At 47.4% G+C, this 26495-nt stretch overlaps 1 protein-coding gene across 20 annotated transcripts in view; it reads left to right on the forward strand.

Annotated features, from left to right (window-relative positions):
* LOC130488791 (protocadherin gamma-A12-like) overlaps window positions 1-26328 on the forward strand; it is a 358724-nt gene extending 332396 nt beyond the window's left edge. For all 20 annotated transcript variants that reach the window (XM_056862442.1, XM_056862449.1, XM_056862447.1 and 17 more), the window contains 2 exons: window positions 11187-11275; window positions 25955-26328. In XM_056862442.1, coding sequence (XP_056718420.1) covers window positions 11187-11275; window positions 25955-26208 — 343 coding nt within the window. In that variant the 3' untranslated portion in view covers window positions 26209-26328. The remainder of the gene's footprint in view (window positions 1-11186; window positions 11276-25954) is intronic.
* The last annotated feature ends 167 nt before the right edge of the window (window positions 26329-26495 follow it).

Here is a 26495-nt window from a genome sequence, read left to right on the forward strand (position 1 = left end):
GTGCCCAAGCAGGCTGGTGGTTTAAAAAGGGGACGGTCCCGTTTTTTTGCCCTTTGCTGGGGATGACTGCTTTTCTGAATGGCCCCCTCAGCCAGAGCTTGACTTAAAGCTAGGGCTGCCAACAGGCCTGGAAGAAAAATGGCCTGTCCCTTTCCTAAAGTTTAGTGCAGAGGTCCCCAGAGCTTGACTTAAAGCTAGGGCTGCCAACAGGCCTGGAGGAAAAATGGCCTGTCCCTTTCCTAAAGTTTAATGCAGAGGTCGCCCACCATCACCTTTCATGGCATCCACCAAGTGTTTTTAGAAAGTAGGTGGAAACAAGTGGGGCTCCTTCCCAGTAGGAGTTCTAGTAGCCCATTTGAGATCTGATTGTCTGTGCAGGTTTAAATAACATTTCAGCGACAGTGTTGGTATTATTCCCTCTCTGACTGGCATGGTGTAGTCTTTAAGAGCGGTGGTTTGGAGCGGTGGACTCTAATCTCCAGGACTTTCTCGTGAATTACTCTAAAAGCACAATACTTTGTGTTAAACTGAGAGCCAGTGGGGTGTGGGGGTTGAGTGGTGGACTCTAAATTGGAGAACTGGGTTTGATTCCCCACTCCTCCACACGAGCGGCGGACGCTAATCTGGTGAACAGGGTTGGTTTCTCTAAAGCTACACATGAACCCAGCTGAGTGACATTGGGCTAGTCACGCTTCTCTTAGAGCTCTCTCAGCCCCACCTACCTCACAGGGTGTCTGTTGTGGGGAGGGGAGGGGAAGGGAAGCTTTGATTCTCCCTTAAGTGGTAGAGAAAGTCAGCATATAAAAACCAACGCTTCTGCTTCTTCTTTCCCAGTGTATTTTTAAAATTTATTCCTCATATCCTTTGCACGGACTTTCACTGTGTGTGGTTGGCTCTGCATTTTGTGTTTACACCCACCACCTTGTGTCAGAATTCAAAAGGTGCCCACAGGTTCAAAAAGGTCGAGGGACCCCTGGTTTAGAGTATTGGAACTGGGCAAACGTTTCCTAGCATAACATCACCTGGTAAATAGCATCCCATGAAGCCTCTTTGACAGGGACTGGTCGGTTTTTTTCTCCAGGCACTTGGCAACCGTACCCGGGGCAATTTGCAGGTTAGGATTGTTAGGCCGTGAAAAGCTTTGCCAGCTGATTTCTGCGCCGCAGGGCTCTGTTAGGACAGGGAACAGGTCAGAGCCTCCGCCTCCGTCCAGTACATACTCCTACACTCTACTCCACCAAATCACTTCTGCATTTTCCTCCACATTCTTTACACAATGAAGTTGGTTGTTACTTCAGAAAAATAATGCAGACAGAATAATGGCTTCCTCCGCTCCCTGCCCCCCAGGAATAATCCTGCAATGTGACTGTGCCCCAAGGGCTGTTCCTTCTGCTTCCCAAAGCTAGGCAGAAGAAGGGGCAAGAGGGTATCTTCTTGCCTTCTACAGTGTGCAGGACAGAGGTAAGAACACTGGCCCTGTATGCCGGTAGAGCAGGGCCACCTTTCTCCTTCCAATAGGATTGCCAAGTTCCCCCTGGCCACCGGCAGGAGGGCGGGGTGTAGGGTTGCCAGATTCCTTAAGATTTGGGGCTGAACACAAGAACATTAGTAGGGTACAATGCCATAAAAGCCACCTTCCAAAGCATCCATTTTCTCCAGGGGAACTGATCTCTGTAGTCTGGAGATGAGCTGTAATTCCAGGGGATCCCCAGGTCTCCCCTGGAGGCTGGCATCCCTGCCTTCCAAGGCTGCAGAACTGCCCCAAAGGTACTCAGCCAGCCATTCCAAATTGTCTAACTGAAGGTGAGCAGCTTGGGTCACTTTGGCTTCTAGTTACCACCCTTGGGCGGGAAGGGGGAAGAGGAGGGCAGGAAAGAGGGTTACCATCCTCTAGGTGGGCCCTGGAGTTCTCCTGGAAATAAAACTCATTTCTAGACTACAGAGATCTGTTCTCCTGGAGAAAATGACACCTTTGGAGAGTAGGCCATAGAGTCTAGGAAACAACGGAGTTCCTCCCCAGACAATGCCCCCAAGCCTACAGGAATTTCCCAAGCTGGAGTTGGCAACCCTAGCAGGAATCTCCTTGTTCTCTGCCAGCAGCAGCAGCAAAATGAAAGGGGTTTCTCTCCGGCCCTCCTTTTCTTCCAACAAGTACTATTCATTAGAGTTAACTATTGCTACAGCTACAGGAAAATGGCAGTCGAACAAATGACTCCGGCACAGATGCTGCGCTGCTGAGTCTCCTCATGCCAAGGCCATGCCAAGCCAATCACGCTTTGGGCAAAGTCAAACACACACATGTCCAGTGCTCCCTCCCTCCCTCTTCTATTAACTTTTTACCAGCTGTTTTGGAGGAAATGATGGCAAAAAAAAATAAAGTACATGTTTTATATCACTGCCAAGATCAGAATTTGGTGGTTCTTGGTGCTGTGTCCATAGCTCTGGTGACCTTGTTACTAAATCTCTCTTTGGAGAGGGGTGGCAGTGTCGTAGCTGTCCCTGGATATCGTAGTGCTTACAGAGGCACAGCACTAGAACCCAGTCCCTCTCCACTAAGGCAGTGCTTCTGGACTATATTCTGGCCTGTCTGTGAGGAAGTAGCACTGGAGAGTTTGCTAGCCTGGGCCATCCAGGTCAGGGCCCCATCCCTTTAATAGAGACTTAATGGGATGTGGAACTCCCTGCCCCAGGATGTGGTGATGGCTGCCAGCTTGGAGGGCTTTAAGAGGGGAGTGGACATGTTCATGGAGGAAAGGGGTATTCATGGCTTTTAGTTGGAATGGATGCTGGTCATGCTGCATGCCTGTTCTCTCTAGTATCAGAGGAGCATGCCTATTATTTTGGGTGTGGTGGAACACAGGCAGGATGGTGCTGCTACACTCGTCTTGTTTGTGGCTTCCTAGAGGCACCTGGTTGGCCAGTGTGCGAGCAGACTGCTGGACTTGGTGGGCCTTGGTCTGATCCAGCAGGGCCTTTCTTATGTTATTTATCAGGTGAGATTATTTCCCTCCATGCCACAAGAAGCTTCAGTTTCCCATTTCCACCCATTAAGGCTCCATCAAAGGGACAGGATGCTTTTCTCCAGGCCTGTTGGGAACCATGGGTACACAGAGCAGGGCTTGAGAAGAGGATCCACTTAATACATAGTACTGGGTGATCAGCCCTGACCTGGATAGCACAGGCTAACCCGACCTCATCAGATCTCAGAAGCTCAGCAGGGTCAGCCCTGGTTTATATTTGGATGGGAGACCTCCAGGGAATACCAGGGTTGTGATGCGGAGTCAGGCAATGGCAAACCACCCCCAAACATCTCTTGCCTTGAAAACCCTACGTCAGCTGTGACTGATGGTACTTTCCACCATCATCACTGGGTGATCGACATTCAAACAAACTGAAGGGGGTGAGGGATTGTTTGTTTTAATAGAAAAGAGTGATACTGAATTGGGCCATGATTCCTAATGGTTGCATGCAGTAATATTGGTAATAACAGAAATTGGTTCCCTTGAGTGAACTTTTGTGGAAGTGTCCCTTCCCAAATATTTGTTAAATTAAAGTTGTTATTTATTTTTTGAAGGGAGAAGGAGGTGGCTTTTAATTCTTAAGAGGCTGAGACAGTTTTGGGTGTTTCTTTCTGAGATTGGTTTCCCATGTTTTGACCAGCATCACAAAATGGCTCGCAATATCTGTAAAATACATCAGGTTCCATTTAAAAATATATATTTAAAAAACATGTTTCGGGTTAGAAATTAAAACCATCAGAACCATACACCTGTGGGCAGTTATGGCTGAGAAGAGAGGAGAACGATTTAAAAACAGTGAAGTCACAAAACAAATCTAATCCCAAAACGATGTCCCCCTCAACAGGAATGTTTAGTTCTGCAGGGGAGGGGATAAGGAAGAAGTAGAAAGAGTAAGACTCGGCTGCACCCGGGGCAAAGGTAGGGTGGTCTCTCTGCCGACCTATTGCTTCTGGCTCGCGATCATGGGACAGCTGATCTAATATGGTGGCTGTTCTGGACTAAAGGGTCAGTCCAGGTGTAAACATTAAGTGTCCCATGTTGTTCTTTGTTGTTGCTTTTTGCGCTCAAGTCACAGCTACTTATGGTGACCCGGTAGGGTTTTCAAGGCAAGAGACGTTCAGAGATGGTTTGCCATTGCCTGCCTCTGTGTCACGCCCCTGGTATTCCTTGGAGGTCTCCCATCCAAATACTTGCCAGGGTCGAGGCTGAGTGTGTGTGACTGGTTCCAGGTCACCCAGCAAGTTTCCATGGCAGAGTGGGGGTTCGAACCTGGGTTTCCCAGATCCTAGTCTGACACCTTAACCACTACACCTCACTGGTTCTCTAAGCAACTCATAGGGAGACTGTATTGGCTTTATTGCACCAGTGAGCCCTATTATATGCAAAATCTCTCCATTGCACCTGAGAAACTTTCCCCTACGTGAGAGGCCAGAGGGTCTGTGGCCATGATCCAAGCCCTTGCCAGTCCTGATGGATTTTCTAACATTTGTATGCCACCCTTCTTGAATACTGATAGTTGCCATCGACCTAATGGGGCCATTGTTTCCATCCAGCTCTCTATGTGGAGTAGCAGCAGCTCTCCAAGGCCTCTTCTAAGGCAGGAGGCTTTCCCAGGTTGTCCTTGGAGCTGAGGACTGCATTGAACCTGAGGACTGCATTGAGCAAAGCGTGTGTTCTTCCACGGAGCTATGACCCCTCCACTGAATATGAATCTGCTTCTTGCCAAGCAGACCCTGGATTAGGATTGCCGGCTTCGAGTTGGGAAATACCTGGAAATTTGGATAGGTGGAGCCTGAGGAGGGTAGGGTTTGGGGAGGGGAGATACTTCAGTGGGTATAATGCCATTGGTTCTACCTTCCGAAGTGGCCAGGTGAACTGATCTCCATCGCCTGGCGCTCCGTTGTAATAGCAAGAGATCTCCAGCCGCCACCTGGAGGTTGGCAACCCTACCCTGGATCCATAAAGCCCAGCGGTGGGTGGCAGGACCTCTCTGAGGTCTCCAGCAAAGGTCCCTTTCCTTTACCCAACCCTGCATGCAAGCTGAGATCCTTTCCCCCGGGAGGTGCTGGCAACCGAAGCCAGGGACTTTCTGCATGCACAAGTGGGGCTCTTTCACTGAGCTGGAGCCCCACCCTTTCTTTCCAAAAAGAGGATCCAAAGGGGCTGAAAGAAATCCATAAAATGGTGGTAGAAATATAATATAACCATGTAGTGCTTCGATGGAAGAAGTATTTGTGATGCAGTCAGGGTAGTCCGCACGTTGCGTTGCCATGGAAACTGCCAGTGTGCTGGATGCTTTGAAAGAGGCTGAGCAACTCCGCTTGCTAGCTCTGCCACAGGAAAACATCTGCAGAAAGAGAGCTGGGTTTTCTTTACCCCAGAGAAATTCAATGGCCCGTTCTTTCCCATTCCTTCCCTCTCTTGCTCACCAGATCTTCGTGAAAGTGATATAGTGATAAGAAGATAGCCTTCTACCAGACACAGCCCGGATAACCTACAAGAACCAATTATTGTGTTTATTTATCTGTTTACTTCGTTTAAACCCCACTTTTCCCACCAATGGGGACCCAAAGCGGCTTACGTCGTTCCCCACTCCTCCATTCTGCTGTCACAACAACCTTGTGATGTAGGGTTAGGCTGAAAGTATTCGATGAGCCCAAGTTTAGTTTCTATGACTTGGGTCGTCCAGTGATATAAAACATGCACACTTTATTTTTATTTTTTGCCATCGTAGAGTCCGACACTCTAACTACTCCACCACACTGTCTCTTTCAAGGCAGGTGCCCACATGAATGGAACACTTAATTTGGGGTGTCTGCTTCTAAATGACAGCCTGCTTGCCCGTCATTCTGTTTTCTGTTCAGAAGGCAAATATCCCCAGAGCAGACTGAGAATAAATTTGGGGGGAGTAAAGTGTATGTGGTCCTCCCAGGCAAATCTCCAGGCCTGGTACTGATCCACCTGCAACCTGAGATAGCAACACAGCCTCCTGTACCTCTCCTGCATCCTGAGAGGAGATGCCCCACATTGACTCAGAGGTATATGAGAGGAGCAGCTGAGCATTTTTCAGCTGGGGGTACACATATGTACACCCTTTGGATCAAAAATATTCCTTTCTCTTTCTCCCCCACCCTCCCCAATGCAGACAGCCTGGCTGCTTCATTTCCATTTTTTTTCCTGGAGCAGGCTTATCTGCTGTAATGCTTGCTCAACACAATTTTTTCCAACGTTTTCTCCCCCCCCACACACACACACACAGCTTGTTTAATTTTTAAAATCTATCCCCTTTGTGACTGACACAATGGCCAGCCAGCCAGCACTCAAGGAATAATCAGCCACCACCATGCAAATCTGGTTTCTGGTCCAGATTAGAAGACAGGTTCCCTCTGAGCTTGCCCCTCAGAACATGGCTGCACTCCTGCCAGGTACCATGATCCTTTCCCAAAACAGGCACCTTGCTGAAATGATGCATATCTGTAACCTCCCTTGGTGGTTTTAGGCAAAGTACCCTCTAAGCTTCAGCTTCCACCATCAACAATGTGCGAAGAGGGGAGGGGCCGTGGCTCAGTGGTAGAGCATTTGCACGGCATGCAGAAGGTCCCAGGTTCAGTCCCCGGCACCTCCAGTTAAAGGGACTAGGAAAGTAGGTGATGTGAAAGGCCTCTGCCTGCGACCCTGGAGAGCCGCTGCCAGTCTGAGTAGACAATACTGACTTTGATGGACCAAGGGTCTGATTCAGTATACAGCAGTTTCATGTATTCATGTGTTCAATAATAGCACTCACAGGGGTGTTGTAAGGATTATGACCAGTTAGTGTGTGTAAAGGGCTCTGTAAATTCTAGAGCGTTGTATGTCTTGGGGGAGGAGGCAGCTGTGTATCTGGGGTAAAAAATGTGGCCGGATCGCCATGAAACAAGGTTAGGTTGGAGCAGGACACTTGGGTACTATGACTATTCTGTTTGACAAGGAAAGCATAATCAGTTCTGCGGTTTGTGGGACTCATGCCATAACAGATGGACATATTGATGTCACAACACATCATGTCACTGAGCATTGAGCCCGGGACCCGCGGGCATGTGGATTGCTGGCCTCAGAGCCACTCCGGTTCCGGCTGTGTCCTCTTCTGTCTGTAGGCAAGTCTTGAAGTCTACAAACAGCAAACTTGCCTTTTGATCTGTAAAACTCCCAGTCATGATGCATACCTATGCTCTCCAGGATCAGAGGAGCATGCCTATTATCTTAGGTGCTGTTAAACACAAGGATGCTGCTGCTGCTGCAGTCGTCTTGTTTGTGGGCTTCCTAGAGGCACCTGGTTGGCCACAATGTGAACAGACTGCTGGACTTGATGGGCCTGGGTCTGATCCAGCATGGCTTTTCTTATGTTGTGTTAAGGTGGGTCGCCCAGAACTGTTCCAGTGGCCGGGGCACTTTCTTCTGCTGGAAGGAGCCTTCCCCACTTAGAAAAGCACCTGCAACCAGAGGAAGTATCTTTCCAGCAGATGAAAGCACCTCCGCTAACAGAATGCATCCAGGTTCACCAAAGTACTTCTTTTAGATTTGGTGGTGTCAAATCCGTTTGTTTAAACTTAGGTCAGCTGTAATGATGTATAAAGGGGGGTGGGATATTTAGAGCAAATGTGGTGTGTTGGGAGGATGCCAGCTTCTAGCTCTGGGCTTTCCTCCCCTTGCCTTGCCCTGCCCTTGTGGTGTTTTTCTTCTCAGCTCTGATCTTGGAAGAATGCTGTGCTGCAAAATAGGGTTAGCCGCAGGCGTGTGGAGGGGGTCCGCCCCTCTGGCTTTTGCTCCAAAAATCAGGCACATGAACCTGCTTCAGGGGCTGCATCTCTGGGATTGAGCAGTTTCTTTCCCAGGTTCGCTCCCTAGCATTTCCAATTTAAGAAGAAAAAGAGTTGGTTTTTATATGCCGACTTTCTCTACCACTTAAGGGAGAATCAAACCGGCTTACAATCACTTTCCCTTCCCCTCCCCGCAACAGACCCTGTGAGGTAGGTGGGGCTGAGAGAGCCGTGACTAGCCCAAGGTCACTCAGCTGGCTTTGTGTGTAGGAGTGGGGAAACCAACCCAGTTCACCAGATTAGCCTCCGCCGCTCCAAACCACTGCTCTTAACCACTGCCCCACGCTGGCTCTCTCCGCCTCACCTATCTCACAGGATGCCTGTTGTGGGGGGAGGGAGAAAGGGAAGGTGATTATAAGCCGCTTTGAAACTCCTTGCAGTAGAGAAAAATGGGGTATAAAACATCTCTGGTAACGTGGAAGAACCTTTCTCTCCCAGGCACCCTGAGGAGCCCCTCTGCTAATCAGGGTAAACTGTGCAGGACTCGATGGCCGCTAGCCCCAGGCAGCTTTGTGGGTTTTATACCTGACTGGAAATGGGGGGAACAGATTTGGGTTCAAACAAATTGGCTTGCTGCTGCCATCAATTGAGTTTGGACAGGAGAATCACAAATGACCTATAGGTTGCCTCAAGAGAAGATGACCTTGGGAAACTGTAGACATATATTCCCAGGTAAAGGTTCTCTCCATCTACAAAGAAGAAACTTGGCACATGAGTATTTCCACAACTTGGCCCTTGATTTTTGTGTGGAATCTTTGTTGTCTAGGTTTTGCTTCCTTCCTTTTAAACATACTTTGCAGTGGCAATAAGCAAAATTTTCTCCCCTTTCCACCTGTGACACCTCCTCCTGTTTTTCAAACCTGAACAGATGGTTTCCCCACTGAGTGATCCCCCAGGTGCTGGCGAATTCCCCTGGCGAATTCCACTGCCCCAGAAGGTCAGACCAGAACCAATGGGTTGAAATTAAATCAAAAGAGTTTTCAGCTAAATATTAGGTTAGAGCGGTTCCTCAGTGGAGCATGCTTCCTCGGGACGGGGTGGGCTCTCCTTCCTTAGAGGTTTTTAAGCAGAGGCTAGATGGCCATCTGACAGCAGTGCTGATTCTGTGCACTTAGGCAGATCATGAGAGGGAGGGATGAGTCAGTGCTCAGCATTTGTGGCCCTTTCTTACATGCCCAGGGTAATGTTGATCACCACTTTGGGGTCAGAAAGGAATTTTCCTCTAGATCAATGTGGCCAGGGATCCTGGTGGTTTTTTGCCTTCTTCTAGGTATAGAGCTGGGGTCACTGGAAGAGTGGAAGGTAGTTGTGAATTTCCTGCGTTGTATAGGGGGTTGGACTAGATGACCCTTATGGTATCTTTCAGCTCTATGGAGATCCAGCGTGGTGTAGTGGTTAAGAGCAACGGACTCTAATCTGGAGAACTGGGTTCAATTCCCCACTCCTCTACTTGAAGGGATTAGAAATGCTGTCCTTATAGCTAAGTAATTTGTCTTGTACTATTGGAAGGCTAAAGCAAAAATTCTGCGCGCTCTTACTTGGGAGTAGGTCACACTGAAATTAGTGATACTTCTGAGTAAACACACCCAGGCTGTAAATCTAGAAATAGAAAACTGGGTACGAGGACTAAGTACACACAGTGTGTGAGATCCCGGATCTGGATCATCAGTTGATAGGTTGTTTGTTTGTTAATCACAGTTGTGCTGGGGGTGGGTCAGATTGGTATGGGGCCATGGCATGTGTATGTGTGTGCGCGCACACACACTTAACTGTTTCCAGCAAACTGCATGCCCTCCCTTCCCTAGAAAAGAGCAGCATCTGGGCAAGATTTGCATTGAGAAAGTGGCACATGGGTTAGCAGGGTGATACACCCCCTTGCCCTATGATCTGGGTCCAGAGCTCTGTCTCTCTGTCACACACACACACACACACACACACACACACACACACACACACACACACAGATTGTTAGCTTTGTTTTTTAAGGGGATGAGTCTTCCTTATCATGTGCAGTTGGGCCCTTCCTGCCTGTGAGTCTGTGACATCTTGAGAAGAAAGCCATGCAGGTTTTATTTCATTTATTTATTTATACCCCGCCTTCCTCTCCATTGAGGACCGAAAGCATATTATATCATTCTCCTCTCCTCCGTGCTATCCTCAGAACAACCCTGTGAGGTAGGTTAGGCCAAGGGTATGTGACTGGCCCACGGTCATGCAAGCTTCCATGGCAGAGTGGGGCATTCGAACCTGGGTCTTCTAGATCCTAGCCCAATGCTTTGTCTTCTCTGGCATCTTAACCCGCTGTAAAGTATTGCTAACGCTCCCATGCCCTGTATTATTTGATGGAAACTGCAAATAGTGCTGTTTGGGTCTAGAGGAGAGGATGGTTCCTCTTTCCATCTTAATCTCTCCTGGAAGAGCCTCTTGTGTCAGCAAAAGGCACCCTCCTCTAGAGGAGGAGGATGACATTAGCGGAAGAGATCTGGCCCCGAGTCTCCCTGATTAGTCCGTTCGTTGCATTTGCTGCTACAGAGATCTACCTCCGGAACGTGCAGCTGTTAAATGCCCAAGCCTCCTTTTCAGTTCCTGTCCTTGTTTTCTTAAAACTTAGTCCTGTTGAGTTCAAGAAGGGTGTTTCCAGCCACAGGGTTTTGTGGGACCTTGAAAACTGACTGGCTGACTGGAGCCTTCGTTTCCAAAGATTCGGGCAGATGCCTCCATCTACATGGCGTGAGAAATTCCTGGATATTTGGGGGCAGAGCCTGGGGGGAGTGTGGAGTTTGGGGATGTGATGCCATTGAGCCCCAACCTCCAAAGGCACCATTTCCTCCAAGGGAACTGGTCTCTGTAGTCTGGAGATCAGTTGTAACTCTGGGAGAACTCCAGGCCCTACCAGGAAGTTGGCATCACCCACAAGAAAATTAGGCATCTGGCCAGGGGGGTTCTAGTCCCTGAAAGCCGATGCCACAAGAAATCTGCCTGCCTTTGAAGAGCTCGCAGGACCCTCTGTGGTTGTGAACGGTTGCTAAGCTGAGGGCATGTCAAGAATTGCATCTTTCTCCTGCCAAAATCCCTTCTTTTACGCAGTTATGGGTGCCCCCAGCCCTCCCCATTTCGAGCACACCCCTTAGCAGATTTAAGACCTTCACAAGGGACCTGTCTGCCCGGTTCTCTTTTTCTTTGCGTAAACAAAGCATCAATCATACTGTGTGTTAATGTGAATAAAGGCATTCCTTCCATTGTGAATAAATATTCTCTCTCAACTGTGTCTTTTTAAATAGTTCATTTCTTTTTGTGTTCTCCATTTCAGATCTCAGAATGGGGATGAAAACGGCACTTGGCCAAACAACCAGTTTGATACGGAAATGCTTCAAGCCATGATCCTGGCATCAGCCAACGGTCAGTGTGCACAAAGAATGTGGTATACATTTTAGTTCAGTTATACAAATGTTTAGCGTGCGTGCTTTAAAAAAAAAAAGTGCACATGAAATGTCTGTTTTATACAAGATGCAAGCCAGCTGAGGAGAGGTTGCTAGGCCTCTTTAAAAGGCTCTGTTCAAGTGGTTGGTGGAGATATTTCCCTCTCTACAAAATGGCGTTGCTATATGGAACAGCTGCTATATGTAACCCTTTGTGGAGAAATACGTTGAATGGACTTCTTTATTTTTTAGACCTTAAAAAAATGGAAAACTATATCCCATCCTTTGTCATTTAATATTTTTATACTATACATAGCATATTTTACCTCAGTGTAGAAGTAGCCTGCTAATTCTTTGTCGTTTCCCACCAAAGCCTTATAAAACACCCTGCAAACACTTGCTAGGGCTGGCTTAGGAGACAGAAGCATTTGGAAATAAGGTGTTTGTGTTTTAAAAGAAAAAGGAAATGGGGTGGAAGGGCCCTTCTGCTCCGAATGGTATCTTTGTAAAGAAAAAAAAAGGGCTTAGATTCTCCATATGTTTGTCATCCTCTCCGGGCAACTGCAGATCTAATTTCCTTCCTTCACAAATAAAAGGATTATTTTTAAACAGTTGCCTCCCGCCTATTTCCAGGGACAGGGCTGCCAATGCTGTCCCCTCTGCCGAGGGTCGTGGGAGGGGGAGTCTGTCAGCCCACACGGGGCCGTCAGAAGAAGACTTCAGTCAGGCACAAATTGGACAAAATTTTCTCCGTTCAGCACAAACCAACTGCTTGTGTGCACTTAGGTTCCTTGCAGCTGCTTCTACAAACTGGTAAAGGTTACGGCTGCTACCTGGTTCAAGAAATCATTGTTGAGTAATTGTATGAAATCCAGTTGATCAATAAAGATCTTTGGATTTACATAAAACCAGTCGCTCTGAAGGGGAAAGGGTTGTTTTCAGTTCAGTGAGGTTTACTCCTAAGGAAATTTGCAAAAATGCCATTTTACAGCCTGCTCAGAAGTGCCCAGTGTGATATTTTCCCTCGGGGAGGGGGCAAATTCCTCTTCGTTTCAGAGTCACTTTATCCAAGAGGCAAAATGTCTGGCACCCAAGCTGAGCCGGGGGTGGGAAACGAAAGGCATCAGTTTAGAAGGAGAAAAGAGGCGATCCATTGCTCTTGTAAAATCCCACCTGATTGATTTGAGGCACCTCTGCAATCATTCATAAGACTTCAGTTGACAAATCCGATTAGTTGAGTGTTGCCTTAGGACTTTCCCCAGAGTTGGCACCAGGCCCAAGACATAGTAGAGCCCTCAAACCAGTTTCCATTTTTGTAGTCTGAAGTCCAAAGGGTCCAATTAGACGTGAGGCTGATAGATCCAACCCGAGTCCTGCCGATTCCTGCTGAAGCTGGGGGTGGGGACAGGTTTGTAAAGCTCAGCCTCAGCGGGCAGCTGCATCCACCCCCCCAAGCATGAGCCATTCTGAAAGAGGATACTTCTGGTCCCAGAGCCCCAGAAGGAGAAAGTGGCTTAAAAATAATATGGTTTGGGAATGTTTATGGGGGTGGGTGGGTGCAGGATTGAGTTCCCACATTCTGCTCTCCAAGGCTGCACTTTAAATCGCACTCCTACCCAGGTGAGATTCTACAGAACTGTCCGTGCCACCAGTTTGGCCCTGAGCAAAATAAACATTGTTGAACTCAGTGGGACTTAACTTTTGAGTAAATGTTTAGAGTTGTGCTGTACATCGGTGGGAATAAATCAGCTTAAATCTGAGCATTCCAGTTGAACTGGTTTTCAATTTGGGCTGCTGGGGAATGGATAAGCAATTTACTGCTCCAGTGTGTAGTAATCCAGGAAAGTTTGGAGTGGCAGTTTCTCTGTGGACTGAGAGACTCCCAGAGTGAGCCACAGAGGTACAAAAACGTGGGAGGGTTCTGCCTAAGAGGGTTGCCAACGATGTGCTGGGAAATTCCTGGAGATTTGGGGGTGGAGCCTGGAGAAGGAGGCGTTTGTGGAAGGAAGGGACCTCAGTGGGGTATAATGCCACAGAGTCCACCCTCTAAAATTGCCGTTTTCTCTAGGGGAACTGATTTATGTAGCCTGGAGATCATTTGTAATTCTGGGAAATCTCCAGGCCCCACCTGGAGGTGGCTAGCCTTCTATTCCTGCCAAACCCTCTATTCACATGAACACTTGATACTGAATCAGACCCTTGGTCCATCAAGACCAGCAGCAGCTTTCCAGGGTCTCAGGCAGAAGTCTTTCACATCACCTACTGGCCTAGTCCCTTTAACTGGAGATGCCGGGGATTGAACCTTCTGCCTGCCAAGCACATGCTCTACCACTGAGCCACAGCCCCTCCTGTTGACACTAGAAAGGAGGCAGATAGAGCCTTTTTCCTCCGTATTGACTTGCACAGGAGAACTGGCTGAGCTGCCTAAGGAGGAGGATGGAGCCCTATGGATTGTTGACATGCTGGGCCCACTGGAAGGTCCTGCAGGGCTGGCTTGACCCTTTCGGTTCCCTATTCCTTCCAGAGAGAGTAGGGCTTGATCGATGGGAGTGTGCTTGGTTGTGAGGGGGGGAAAGAGAAGCAATCACGGTGTGGGGGGGGGTCAAGGATGGGGTGGGGCTTGGAGTAAGGATGTATGGGTTCAGTGGCTGCTATTTGTGGATTCTCTGTCTCCAGCCACACAATGGGCTTAATCCAGCAAAGTATGAGTATAAGGAATCACATGTCCCAAGTAATGATGCTGTTGACTTTGTTGCCTCTTAATGACTCAGTGAAGTGGGGTTTTTTTTCCCCATTCTTTTATCAAATGGGAGGCTAGTGGGTGGGGGTGGCGGTCACAGCTAGTGTTACTCATGCTCTCCGGCAGCTCAGCATCCATGTGGGTTCTCACGTGCCCCTGCTTATGAGCACAGCATCCACCAGCAGAGAAATCTGTGGGGATGGGAGGGTGTCCAGACGGTGAACTTTGGTGTCTCTGTGATGTGTCACATCTTGGGCTAATAATATCTGGATTCCAAACAAAATTGCGTTGTCAACGCAATTGTGTCAGCTGCGCATTTTAATTTCCAGATTATATTTCGAAAAGTATCATACATACGTATTCAAGTTTACTCTAAGCACTTCATTTTTCTGTCCATCTCCCCAGATAATGGATGTAAAGCATTTTGAACTCTGAAAGGGCTAAATAAATCATTTATTTAATAAGAGCCATATGTTTTTCTGGTCTACCTATTAGAAATGGTTCTGAGGATATAAGGAAAACCTTTGGCCACCCTGTGAATTTGAGAATCTGAAGTTACCTCACAGTCCCTGAGCAAATGCTAGAGTGCCAGTCTGTGGCAGCCACAACAACAATATTGTGGCATCTTGAGGACTAGCCCCTTTAGGGTGGCATAAGCTTTCATGGGCTCGATTTTCAATTACAGGATTCCCAAATCTTCCAGACCATCACTAACCATTCCAGTGCCCATTTGTAAAGGGTGTATAAGTAACTGGGTTATTTGAGGAAACTCTCCATTGTTCCCATGGTTATCTAGGTCAGTAGATATTTTGCAGGATTTCAATGCATCCCTCATGCATTCCCCTTAACATTCATGCATTTTATAGCAGTTATGATGAAGAATGGCCACCAAGTTATAGTCTGAGGGTCATGTGAAAGTCTTTCGGATCTCTGGGGTCAGTTGGAGGTGCACAATATGCCCTGTATACATTTGAGCGAGATTCTTATGGTCCTCAATACATCATCTTTCCAAATGGCCTTTGAAATACATTTCTTTGGGGGCTGAGGGAGATCACAAGTAATTTTTGAGAGCCCTCAGTTGTTGGGGGAGGGGGTGCTTATGTAGGAGCCCCATAGGCCCCAGTGCCTTCCTGTAGACCAGGGTGTCAAACTCATTTGTTACAATGGCCAGATATGACATAAATGTCACTTGGTCAAGCCGGGCCATGCCTTGCCAGGTAGGGTTTCCAACCTCCAGGTACTAGCTGGAGATCTCCTGCTATTACAACTTATCTCCAGCCGATAGAGATCAGTTCCCTTGGAGAAAATGGCCGCTTTGGCCATTGGACTCGATGGCATTGAAGTCCCTCCCCTCCTCAACCCCTGCCTTCCTCAGACTCCGCCCCAAAAACCTCCCACCGATGGCGAAGAGGGACCTGGCAACCCTATCATCACCAGTCCAGATCAGGATTGGGGTGTGTGTGACTGACTTGGTTGGCTTGTGGACCGGATAAGAGCTCTCAAGGGGCCGGATCAGGCCCACGGGCCTTATGTTTGACACCCCTGCTGTAGATGGTGCTGTTACTGTGGCCATGTGGGAGGGATAATTAACACATCCTTTTGGCCCGCCAGCACCATTCATTTTCCAGCGTCTTCCAGCCCCTTAGAGTTGTTGCAACAGTCCCAGATGGTCAGAGAGCTTTGTGAGGAAATGAAATGCTGATGGTCTGATTACGTCCCGGCTCTGAAAAGCCTGGGAGTCTCTTCAGAGGGTGTGTGTTTTTTTTTTTTAAGACAGTGCTTTTGAGAGATCAAAGAGAGGTCTTCTGGGCTCATGACAGGAGGCTGGAGCGATACAGCACGACGTAGAGTTAAAGCACCCGTGGAAAATGAGCAATGCAAAGGGGCTTAATTCTACAACCCTGAAAAAAAATATATTTTGTAGATTTCTTTTGTGTTTCAAGAAATAGGACTGAAAGAGAATCTGTGCCTGTATGCCAAGGTTGCAGGGGCGTAGGGAATGTGGCTTTCATGTGCTTGCTAGAATGCAAGTCTCTGATAAAATGGGAGCAGAGGAATGCTTTTGCAGGGATTTTTAGACACCACCTGTCTGCAAGCCCCAGCAGGTCTTCCTAAATTGTACTCCCCGCTGTTAAATAAAGGCCTGTGCTTAGGCAATGGTCAACAAAGGCCGTGTGGCTAGCCCACTAGTGCTAAGCCCCGAAGTATTCTTGACTTAGTCAGAGTTGAACTCTGTGAGGAAAGCAGAAACAGGAGTTTGTTTTTTGTGTGTAATCTGAGATTTGCTTTCCTTATCTCCTGCAGTGGGAAGAAAAAAATGATTTTATTCAGTTATACGGCCCCTACGCTTTGGCGTAGGGGCCGTATAACTGAATAAAATCTTTTTTTTTCCCACTGCAACATTGGTCTTTGGTGTATTTTGCTTCGTCTTTGGTACAGCCCTCTTCACCTGGATGTCCTCCTTTCCTGCCAGCCAGGGTCATCAACAGGCAAACATTCAGATCAGCTTTACCATGAAAGAGTTGCAGTTGTTTAGCCAGCACTGTTCGTGCCCCCTGGAAAGATGGTTCAAGGCTAAACTACGAAATCATCCTCCATCTTGCTTTTACTCCCATGAGAGAAAAGAGATATGAATGGGTGCAGAGGGACGCACCTGTGTCTTTTTGAGGTGGGGGAAAGGGTCACGTTTTGCGCAAAGGACTGGCAGGGAAAGGAGTAAGCAATCCCTTTCTGTTCCCCTCTTCATGATTCCAGCCAGCTGAGGGTAGTTTTCCTTTGTAAAAAAGAAACTCCACCATGAAAAAAGGAGCATACATTTACAGTAATACTCAGTCCAGCCCTCACTTCTTAACAAACAAAAGAAAAGAGGCCGCACCAAACCACACGAAGACCAAAAGCAGCAATTGGTGCAAGGAAAATATATATAATAATTAAATGCCTCTACGTGTTTCGCATACTCTTCCTCAGGGGGAATCTTTCTTAACTCAAATGTTCCAAGCAAGCAGTGAAATATTGCTTGCCTGGGATGTTTGAGTTAAGAAAGCTCCCCCTGAAGAAGCGTATGCGAAACGTGTAGGGACAGTTAATTATTAAATATTTTTCCATTGCACCAATTGCTGCTTTTGGTCTCCGCCTCGCGCTTCTTAAGGCAGGCTGGATATGACTGAATTGCAGAGGTTGGATCACTTGGAGGTAGCCCCCCCTCCCGAAAGACAGTGAGGAGGTCACCTCAGTTAGTGGATCAGGGAGACCATTTAAGGGAACCAAGTAGGTAGCAGACAAACAGTTCTGAACTGTGACGAGTAGCGTTGCCAGGTCCCTCTTTGCCACCAGCGGGAGGTTTTTGGGGCAGAGCCTAAGGAAGGTGGGGTTTGGGGAGGGGAGGGACTTCAATGCCATAGAGTCCAATGGCCAAAGAGTCTATTTTCTCCAGGTGAACAGAACTCTATCAGCTGGAGATCAGTTGTAATAGCAGGAGATCTCCAGCTAGTACCTGGAGGTTGGCAACCCTAGTGACGAGGCACAATCTACAGGGAATTTCTCTCCCGCAGGCCCCTCTGAAGCATAAGATCCTTGCGCCAACCCCAATTAATTCAGTGAGGTTTGTCTAAGTGACCCTCCTAGAGCATTGTGCCTATTCTTGAGGGGAGGGTGGCCTTGGGATGTTCTGCCCTGGGCACAAAAATTCCTTGGACTGGCCCAGATCAATAATTGGCCATTACTTGAAACAAGAGGGACCTGGCAACCCTATCCCTTAAGTAAGAGTGCGTTCCTCCAGATCCAGGCTGAGTTTGGCCTGCTTTTCAAGAAGCCTCTTGTTTTGCTCAGTGGCCTCATGGAGTCTACTGAAAGGCAGGAAGCTGGAGGCTGAAATCTCGGCCGCTGCCTGTGCCAGATGTTGTGCCGCCTCTACCTGCTATGCTATGGATTAGGCTCAAGCCCTCCCCACCAGTCAGAGGGCCGGTAATGCCTTTTATGGGCAGCTCAGTTGGATCCGTTTCCTTAGCCATGTCTCAGCACAGAAATGGGTTGGTAGGTCAGGCAGCGGTGAAGACAGATTGTCCTGTCCCACTTAAGGCTCTATTTCGAGTGGCACAGACTGTAAAGCCTGCTTGGGCAGACAGCTTCTTCTGCATCGAAAAAGCCCTAGAGGCATGGGGCGGTGCAAATCAGATCCCTCTGTGCCCTTGTGCCTCCCCCCCCCCCGCCAGGTCAGGGTTTTTATGGGCGGTTCGTAATTTGGAAGGCCCCACAATGAGATCTGCAGGCTCTACCTGGAGGCTGGCGACCCTGCTCCCAACTGGGAAACTCATAATGCTCCGTGGGCACAGTTCAGCTACACTTAATCACTTTAACCTTTGTTCGTTTCAGAAGGAGAGCAAAGCCCCAGCGTTAACTACGCAGTCCTTCTAAGCCCGTTTCCTTTAGTTGGTTTAGAAGGGTATAACTGCTTGTGGCCCAGGCTAGCCCGAACTCATCAGACCTCGGAAGCTAAACAGGGTCGGCCCTGGTCAGTAGTTGGACAGGAGACCGCCAAGGAAGCCCAGGGTCGCTACGCAGAGGCACACAATGGGAAACCACCTCTGCTCATCTCTTGCCTTGAAAACCCAACAGGGTCGCCTTAAGCCAGCTGCGACTTGACAGTACTTTCCAACACCAACACCATAACTGTTTAGGATTGCGCTGTAAATCTCTCCCACTGAAATTAATTGGGCTTAAAAGTGCTTAACTTTGCCTGGATCATGCCTTCAATATCACATGTATTCCATACCGGAAGCTTGAGATTGTGGGGTCCCAATGACGCCCCCCTCAACTTATATTTTCTGATTAATAGGTTTCTCCCCCACCCCAATTGTGCTTCTGAACAATTTCCTGCTTTTTGTTTCAAAAAATGTGTGTGAGAAAAGGGATTTTGATGAGAACAAAGAGCAACAGCAAGTATGCTTTTTGAAAAAGATTAAGCAGGTTTGGAGATAGCTTTAGATTTGTCTGAGGGCTGAATAACCATGAGGCATTAACTGTCTGTTTTCCAGCTCTATTTTTAATCTGTAAAAAAAAAAAAAGGCTGGAGAGCTGCAGTTATATGGTGGCTACAGCCAGCCCCCTGATGTCCAATTCGTTTTGTTCCATTAGCAGTGACTAGTGAGACTTTTACCACTTCAACCCTGGACAGTTTTGGAGAGAAGCCCTCCCCCTCGAGAAGTCCTTGCTTCCTCCCCCCCTTTTTTTGCCAATGCTAGGAACAACCCTCTTATTTGCCACAGAATCCAGTATCCAGACCCAAACTACATGTTAGGTTTAATATGTGATTGCCACAAAGCCTTGCACCCCTGGGGCAGCTGCAGATTCCTATTGGGAACTTAGCTCTAAAGCGTTGCAGTGACCCAATTTGGATCCAGCCTCCACCCGCTCTCTTTTCCAACCTGAAGCAGCCCCTGGGGAGTCTTGTTTGCCCTGGGGAGGGGTGCACATGCACTAAATGCTTGAAAACTCCTTTAAAGGTTTGTGTGCACTCCTTGACAGATTCTCACAAATGCTATGCTAATGAAGTGGTACAAATATTATAGCTTGGATTAAAAGCTGCACCTTATCCTGAAACATCTTTTTTTTAAAAAAAAAGAAAGAAAGAAAGAAAGAAAGAAACTGTCCTTGAGAGACAATAAAGCTGAGAAATGAGCAAGTCAGCTTGTGGATTAGCATTACAGAAAATATAATTGAACTGTGCAGATCTTCCCCCGTTGGAGCTTCTAAAACTCCGTGGATAAATCCAGGACTGAGAAAAACCATCAGCAGAAAGTGGTCCCCAGTGCTGCGCTTGCAACTGGGCCAATCAGCAGGGACTTTTGTACTGGAGTCGGAAAGAGCGCTCGCTAAGTCTCTTCTCCTATCTATTTCCATGCCAGTCTCATGGGTGCTGTACTTTGGGTGCAGTTTGCCGTGAAGTTTCCTATGGAAGCGCATGGGATCTGCAAGATATCATGATTATTGTGACCACACAGTCACAAAAGAAGTTGCAGAGGCATGGTAAAGATTGCTAGAACCACAGCAGGAGGGGGGCTTCCTGCCTCACACTTATCCCTTAGAACTGCCCTTAGGTGGGTCGCAGTTTCAAGCAGCTGTCACAACTCTTGCTAGATACAGTATGGTCATTTATGCAAGGCTGTTTCCCCACGGTCACCCCCGCAGACTGTGTCGGGGCTTCCTTTTGATTATGCATGCATTTCCCAACCATCATAGGTCGCTTTGCGCTCCCTGTGCGTGTCTGCCCGTTTTGTCTGCGTTTTCCGGATACTGGCTAAAACAACATCCGGAAGACGCAGGCAAAATGCACGGAAACGCACTGAGAGAGCAAGGCGACCTCTGACGGTCGGGAAAGGCATGCACCAAAGCAGTCAGCGGAGATGACCACGAGGGAAACAGCCCTGCATAAATGGCCTATGTGAAACAGATCGTGTTCTTGGTTGCTTTGCAATGTGGGCCAGGCTTGTAATATTGAGCTCCATTTTGGGGGCATTCCTGGCTACATCAATAGGGTTGCCAGGTCCTTCTTCTCAACTGGCGGGAGATTTTGGGGCGGAGCCTGAAGAGGGTGGGATTTGGGGGTGGAGGGACTTCAATGCCATAGAGTCCAATGGCCAAAGCGGCCATTTTTCTCCAGGTGATCTGATCTCTATCGGCTGGAGATCAGTTGAATTAGCAGGAGATCTCCTGCTACTATTGGCAACCCTATACATCAAGCAGGCAGGCGGAGGTGCAACTGTGTGAGTTTAGCATTCGGGTCTTGGTAATCAAGACACCCAAACTGAGTCTCAAAACTCATTTCTATTTGAAATGTTTACAATTGAAAACGTATGTCTTAATTGCACATGGCTTCGTTGCAACTCTGAATGCTGATCTTCCTTGGCTTTGCACAGATGTTTCTGCTCTGTCACCATGGGCTTCTATTTGCCAACGTTTCTCCCAGGGCAGAAAACTTGAGTTTTTCACAGCATTCCATTCAAGCAAGAGACAAATCTCTAGACAAAATTGGCAAGCCAGAATATAGTTGGGAAACAAATGGAAACAGTGCATCATTTTGTAAAATTAGATGTGTAGACTTGGAAGCTGGTTTTGCATCCTTGGTAGGGAATACTTAGTCGATGCTCAGAAATCACTTGCTTTATTGTTACTTTACAGGACTCAAATCCTAACTATAAAAGCACACTGCAAAAGTAAAATTCTGGCCTCGTTAATTAGCTGATCTTCAAAACCTTTCCTGTCTGTTACATTCCTCAGCGGCTGAACAGCTATTCAGCCCAGCAATTCACATGCAGGAAGTCTTTGAAAAGGAAGTCTCCTCTTTTTTGCATAAAAGCCAAATTTAAGGCGTGTGCTATAACAAGGCATGACTGTCCTATATGAACTAAGCAGGAACTTACAGAATGGTATCTCTTCTCTCCTGTTAGAAACTGGAATTAGTCCACTCGCTGCAGATGAAGGGCCTAGGAGTTTGATATTACCTTTAGGTAGGGTTTCCAGCTCTGGGTTGAGCAATACCTGGAAATTTTGGGGGTGGAGCCTGGGGAGGGTGGGGTTTGGGGAGGAGAGGGACCTCAGCAGGGTACAGTGCCATAGATTCCACCCTCCAAAGCAGCCATTTTCTCCAGGTGATCTGATCGTGGTCATCTGGAGATCTCCACGTGCCACCTGGAGGTTGGCAACCCTACCTTTAAGGGTGGGAGAATCCTCCCCTTTCTTTGTTTTCTCCCTCCTACACTGGTGGTGGTTAAGGTTTTGTGTTTCATTTGTCATAAATGAAACACAACTAGTCAAGAGAGACTTTAAAAAAAGAACAGTGGAAGTAAAGCAGGATTGGTGGAAGGAGTCAGAGAAGGTGAGCTACCTGGTGGTACACTGTGTGGGGGAATCCTCTTCACCCTATTGGTTGTGAAGGAGAATGTGCCACCTCATTCCTCACTCTAAGAATAGTACTCTCTTTGGCAGGCGAGATCCATTTCCTGGGGAGAATTTTCTGCTAACTAGCCTGAAGCACAAAAGTCATTGTTCTAGAGCTTCAACTAACTAGAAAACATTGATCTGGAAGGTCTGTCGAAGGATGGAATTCCCTTAATGCATAATAAACTATTGCCAAGAACTTTGGTGGTTGCTTTAAATACTTGATGGATGCTCACTTTTGTGGCATGTGGAAAGCGATTTTGTTTTTAGCATGAGGAGGCAGATGGCTACCATTGGAAGGAACAGTGGGTGTTTTCCTCCCTGTTGGGGAGACTGCCAGCCCTGAAAAGCAATCAGCCAATGCAGCGTACCACTGTGCCCCTATCAGAATAAGCCAGTTTTTGGGAAGGAGGTTGTCATCTCTGGGAAACAGGATCAAGGAAACACTTAGGGCTTGGTTCCCATTGACTTGAGAGGTCCTGGCAAAGCCCCAGAACATACTGCCATCTTTTGGGTAATACTGCCCACAAGTTTGCACAGAAGGCTTTGGATGGAGGGCCAAAGGTGGGTACAGGCAAACTGCCTGCTCTTTCCAAAACACACCAAGAATGCCCTGGAGAGAAGGAAAGTGCAAGATCTGCTTTCTTTACTCATCTCCACAGGCAAGAGATTTTAAAATATCATCCAGGTTTCTCCAGTCTTCATATCTAAGTTCCCTTAGGGGCTTCTGTGGTCTCCATCTGCCTCTCTGTGCTAAACTCCTTTAGTAAGCAGATGGATCCAAGCATTGAAAGTGTCACAATAAAACTGTGCCTGTTTATACCACATTTCAGGTATGAAAGCAAGCGACATGTACATTATCTGTGTAATCCTGAAAAATAACCTTGTAAGTAGGGTTGCCAACCTCCAGGTACTAGCTGGAGATCTCCTGCTATTACAACTGATCTCCAGCCGATCGAGATCAGTTCACCTGGAGAAAATGGCTGCTTTGGCAATTGGACTCTATGGTATTGAAGTCCCTCCCCAAATCCCGCCCTCCTCAGGCTCCTCCCCAGAAACCTCCTGCTGGTAGCTAAGAGGCATGTGGCAACTCTACTTATAAGAAAGGTCCTGATTGCCACCATATTGCCAAAAGTGCATTGGGGCTGGAGGGGTGGCAGGGAATACGAGGGTGAAGGAATAGTGGCTTTTACTGAAAAGGGTAACCCCGTGAATTTGTGGTGGAGACGAGGAGGCCAAGAAGAGGTTGTCAAACTCCACCTGCCTTTTTGCCAACTTGCTGTGGGTTTGTTTTGAGCCAGGGTACCAAGGAAGAGACAGGACCGCAGCGTGCTTCAAAAACACAGCTGCAGCTTTATGGGTTACAGAATATGCCCTAGCAACAAGCATGCACGACGCTTGTGCTTTCACACATGCCAAATAATGCACTTTCAATCCCCTTTCAATGTACTTTGCAGCTGGATTTTAATTTATGAATCAGCAAAATCCCCTTGCAAATGATTGTTAAAGTACATTGAAAGTGGATTGAAAGTGCATTATTCAGCATGTGTGAAAGCGCCCATATATAGTCACCCACACTAAGGAACCCTTATGTTCCATCTGCTAAAAGACACTTACAAAGTTAACTGGTTCTCCACTGTTTTAGCTAAACTTGGTCACCTTGGTATTGCCTTAGAGGATCTTTCAATGCTATCTGAAAAACCAGCGTTCAGTACTATCAAACAAAGAATTTTAGACTAAGAACAACAAAAAAGATGTCCATTTACTCCATCAGCATGCTCCCCTCTTAAGTTAGGTTTACAAGTTAAATATGGGAAATTACAGCAGTACTTTGATAGGCCCGGTTCACCAGATTAGAGTCCGACGCTCATGTGTAGGAGTGGGGAATCAAACCCGGTTCTCCAGATCAGAATCCTCTCCTCCTAACCACTACACCACGCTGGCTCTCTCCTGTCCTCACCTCCCCATAAATCTGGGATTAGAGATAAAGGATTGAAGAAGCATAATCCTCAGGCAGGCTTAAACTTGAAACCTCTTTTTTAAAAACTTGGAACTTGGTATACAGAAGAAGAGCTTCACTGTAGAAGACCAAAGGACGGAGGGGATTCAGATTTTGAGTTGTTTGTATTTTCTTGCTCATAAAAATGCTGGGAGTCGCTGGACACTTAGCTTTTAATGTCTGAGTAAAACACGTAAGCAGACAACAACAGGAAGTTACATCATATCCCAGCATCTTTCTTTTCCTTTTTTGGGGGGATGGAGGGATAACAAGGGGGTAGACCCATGTCCCCCACTCTGAGCCCCTTAGAAGAAAGGTAGGTAGAAATGGATAGACAGAACGAAAAAGTCACCATAGTAGAACATCTGCTTGGCATGCAGAAGGTCCCAGGTTCAATCCCCAACATCTCGTTAAAGGGATCTGACAGTAGGTGATGTGGAACACTTCTGTCTGAGATCCTGGAGGGCCACTGCCAATCTGAGTAGACAGTACTGACTTTCATGGACCAAGGGTCTCATTCAGTATAAGGCAGCTTCATGTCTTCAACCGTGCCACAGATCTGTGTGTATATTTAACTGCAGGAGGTCTGCTAAGTGAAGCTTGGAGACAGGGAAACAGGTGTGGGATACTGTCTTAGTGGTTCTATAGAAAGTTGCTTCCAGTTGCTTCCAGTCTCCCTAAATACTGCTCTTTCAAAATGTTACTTCTGCCTTTCCAAAAAAGAAAATAACACTGTTTAGCTTTGCTGTAGGTACATCTTTTAATGTACTATTAAAACACCACTGCTAGTACTGAGAGGGGGTGGAGAGCGTTCCACTTCTCTTGAAGCAGCCAAACTCTGTGGATGCATGTCTCCCTGAACGGTGGGCCTCTGCATAAACAGAAGGGTTGAAAGGCATCTGTATGTCTATGCCTTTTTAGAACTCCAAAGGTTAGTTCTGGACACCCATCTGCAAATGAAATCAACTGTGCCTCTTGCACAGGGAATCCAAGGAACAGAATATGCATGCCAACAAGAGAAGCCACGTAACTGCTTTGTTTGCCAGCCGGATTTGGTCGTGTGGGGGTGTGGGGTCTTCCGGGAGTTGAGGCAAAATTGCTGCATATTTCATGTACATAGCAGAAAATACACACCGCTGTTGTCATGTAACCTACCTAACATTTTACAATGCCTGATTGAACGCCCCATCAGAACCTCCTAAACCCTTCACAAGTTATGGAGGAGGGGGGAGCAGCAAAGGACTCTTCCCAGATTATGGATCTCAGACTTGTAACATTAATTTATTTAACTGTGTTTATAGTCCCCCTTTCTCAAAGGTCATTTATGCATGGGTTCTTGAACTCATGTTTGCCCCCGTCTGACTCGGTTGTTCCTTGGAGTTCTGCACATGTTTTCTGTCCATTAGAAATGACCTCACTGCCAGCCCTCGCAATGTCCAGGTCTTTCCATTCCTCTGTTAACCCGACTCTTCCCTCTACCCTGAGCTCAGCCCAGCTGAAATCTCCATGCAGAAGGCAAAGCTTGGGCCACGGGAAGATTGGCATCTTTCACAGCCAATCACAAAGCAGTGTGTAAAGAGGCAGGGATTCAAACGCTTCCTGGTTCCTCGGGGCTCTTTCTGAGCAAAAGAAAGACTTTTTAAAACTGAGGCTTGGATTTCTTCCCCCTTCCTTTCAGATTGCTCTGTTTTTTGTTTTTTGTTCTTAAAATGCTTTTTTATGCGGCAATTGGGTTTTGGGGGTGGTGAATCTTCTCTCACAAGTGCAAATGGATGCAATCGATAGGATGAGATGTCTAATAAACAATATAATAAGACTAGGATTACAAAAACAAGCATAGAATGTTAGACACGATTCAGAATGCAGATACAAGGTAGAAAAATGGCATTACACCCGCAGAAAATAATGCAGTGACATAAATGTCATCTAGCTAAGATTATGTCAAAGACCACATTTGTCAACTTTCTCGGTTTTGTCCTTTGCAGAAGCCGCTGCTGCTGCAGCTGCCAATCCGGATGGAAATTCGACTCTGGGAGGAGGAGCCACTGCAGGCACAATGGGGCTAAGCACCAGGTATGGCCCCCAGTTCACCTTGCAGCACGTCCCCGACTACAGGCAAAACGTGTACATCCCCGGCAGCACAGCCACGCTCTCCAACGCCGCGGGCAAACGCGACGGGAAACCGGCCGCCTCTGGAGGGGGAAACAAGAAGAAGTCGGGGAAGAAAGAGAAGAAGTAGGGGGCACGCACAGGAGGAGACCAGCGCCACCTTAGATCTGAAGGGCAAAACCGTCCATCACTCCCCCAATTCATAGTCTAGGATGGAGGATGAATGTGAATTTGTGGATAATTTTTTTAAAGAAAACATTGTGAATGTATGTTGTTGTCGCATCATCAGGGCTAAGAGTAGGTCACCTACCCGTAGCCCTCATGATGTCAAAGTATTTGGAAACAAAACCATGACGTGTCCTGTGGGTCATGATGTACTCACAAGGGAAATGCAAGGGTGCCCGGTCTGTGAAAGAT

Source organism: Euleptes europaea, chromosome 17 (assembly GCF_029931775.1).
Source record: "Euleptes europaea isolate rEulEur1 chromosome 17, rEulEur1.hap1, whole genome shotgun sequence".
NCBI lineage: Eukaryota > Metazoa > Chordata > Lepidosauria > Squamata > Sphaerodactylidae > Euleptes > Euleptes europaea.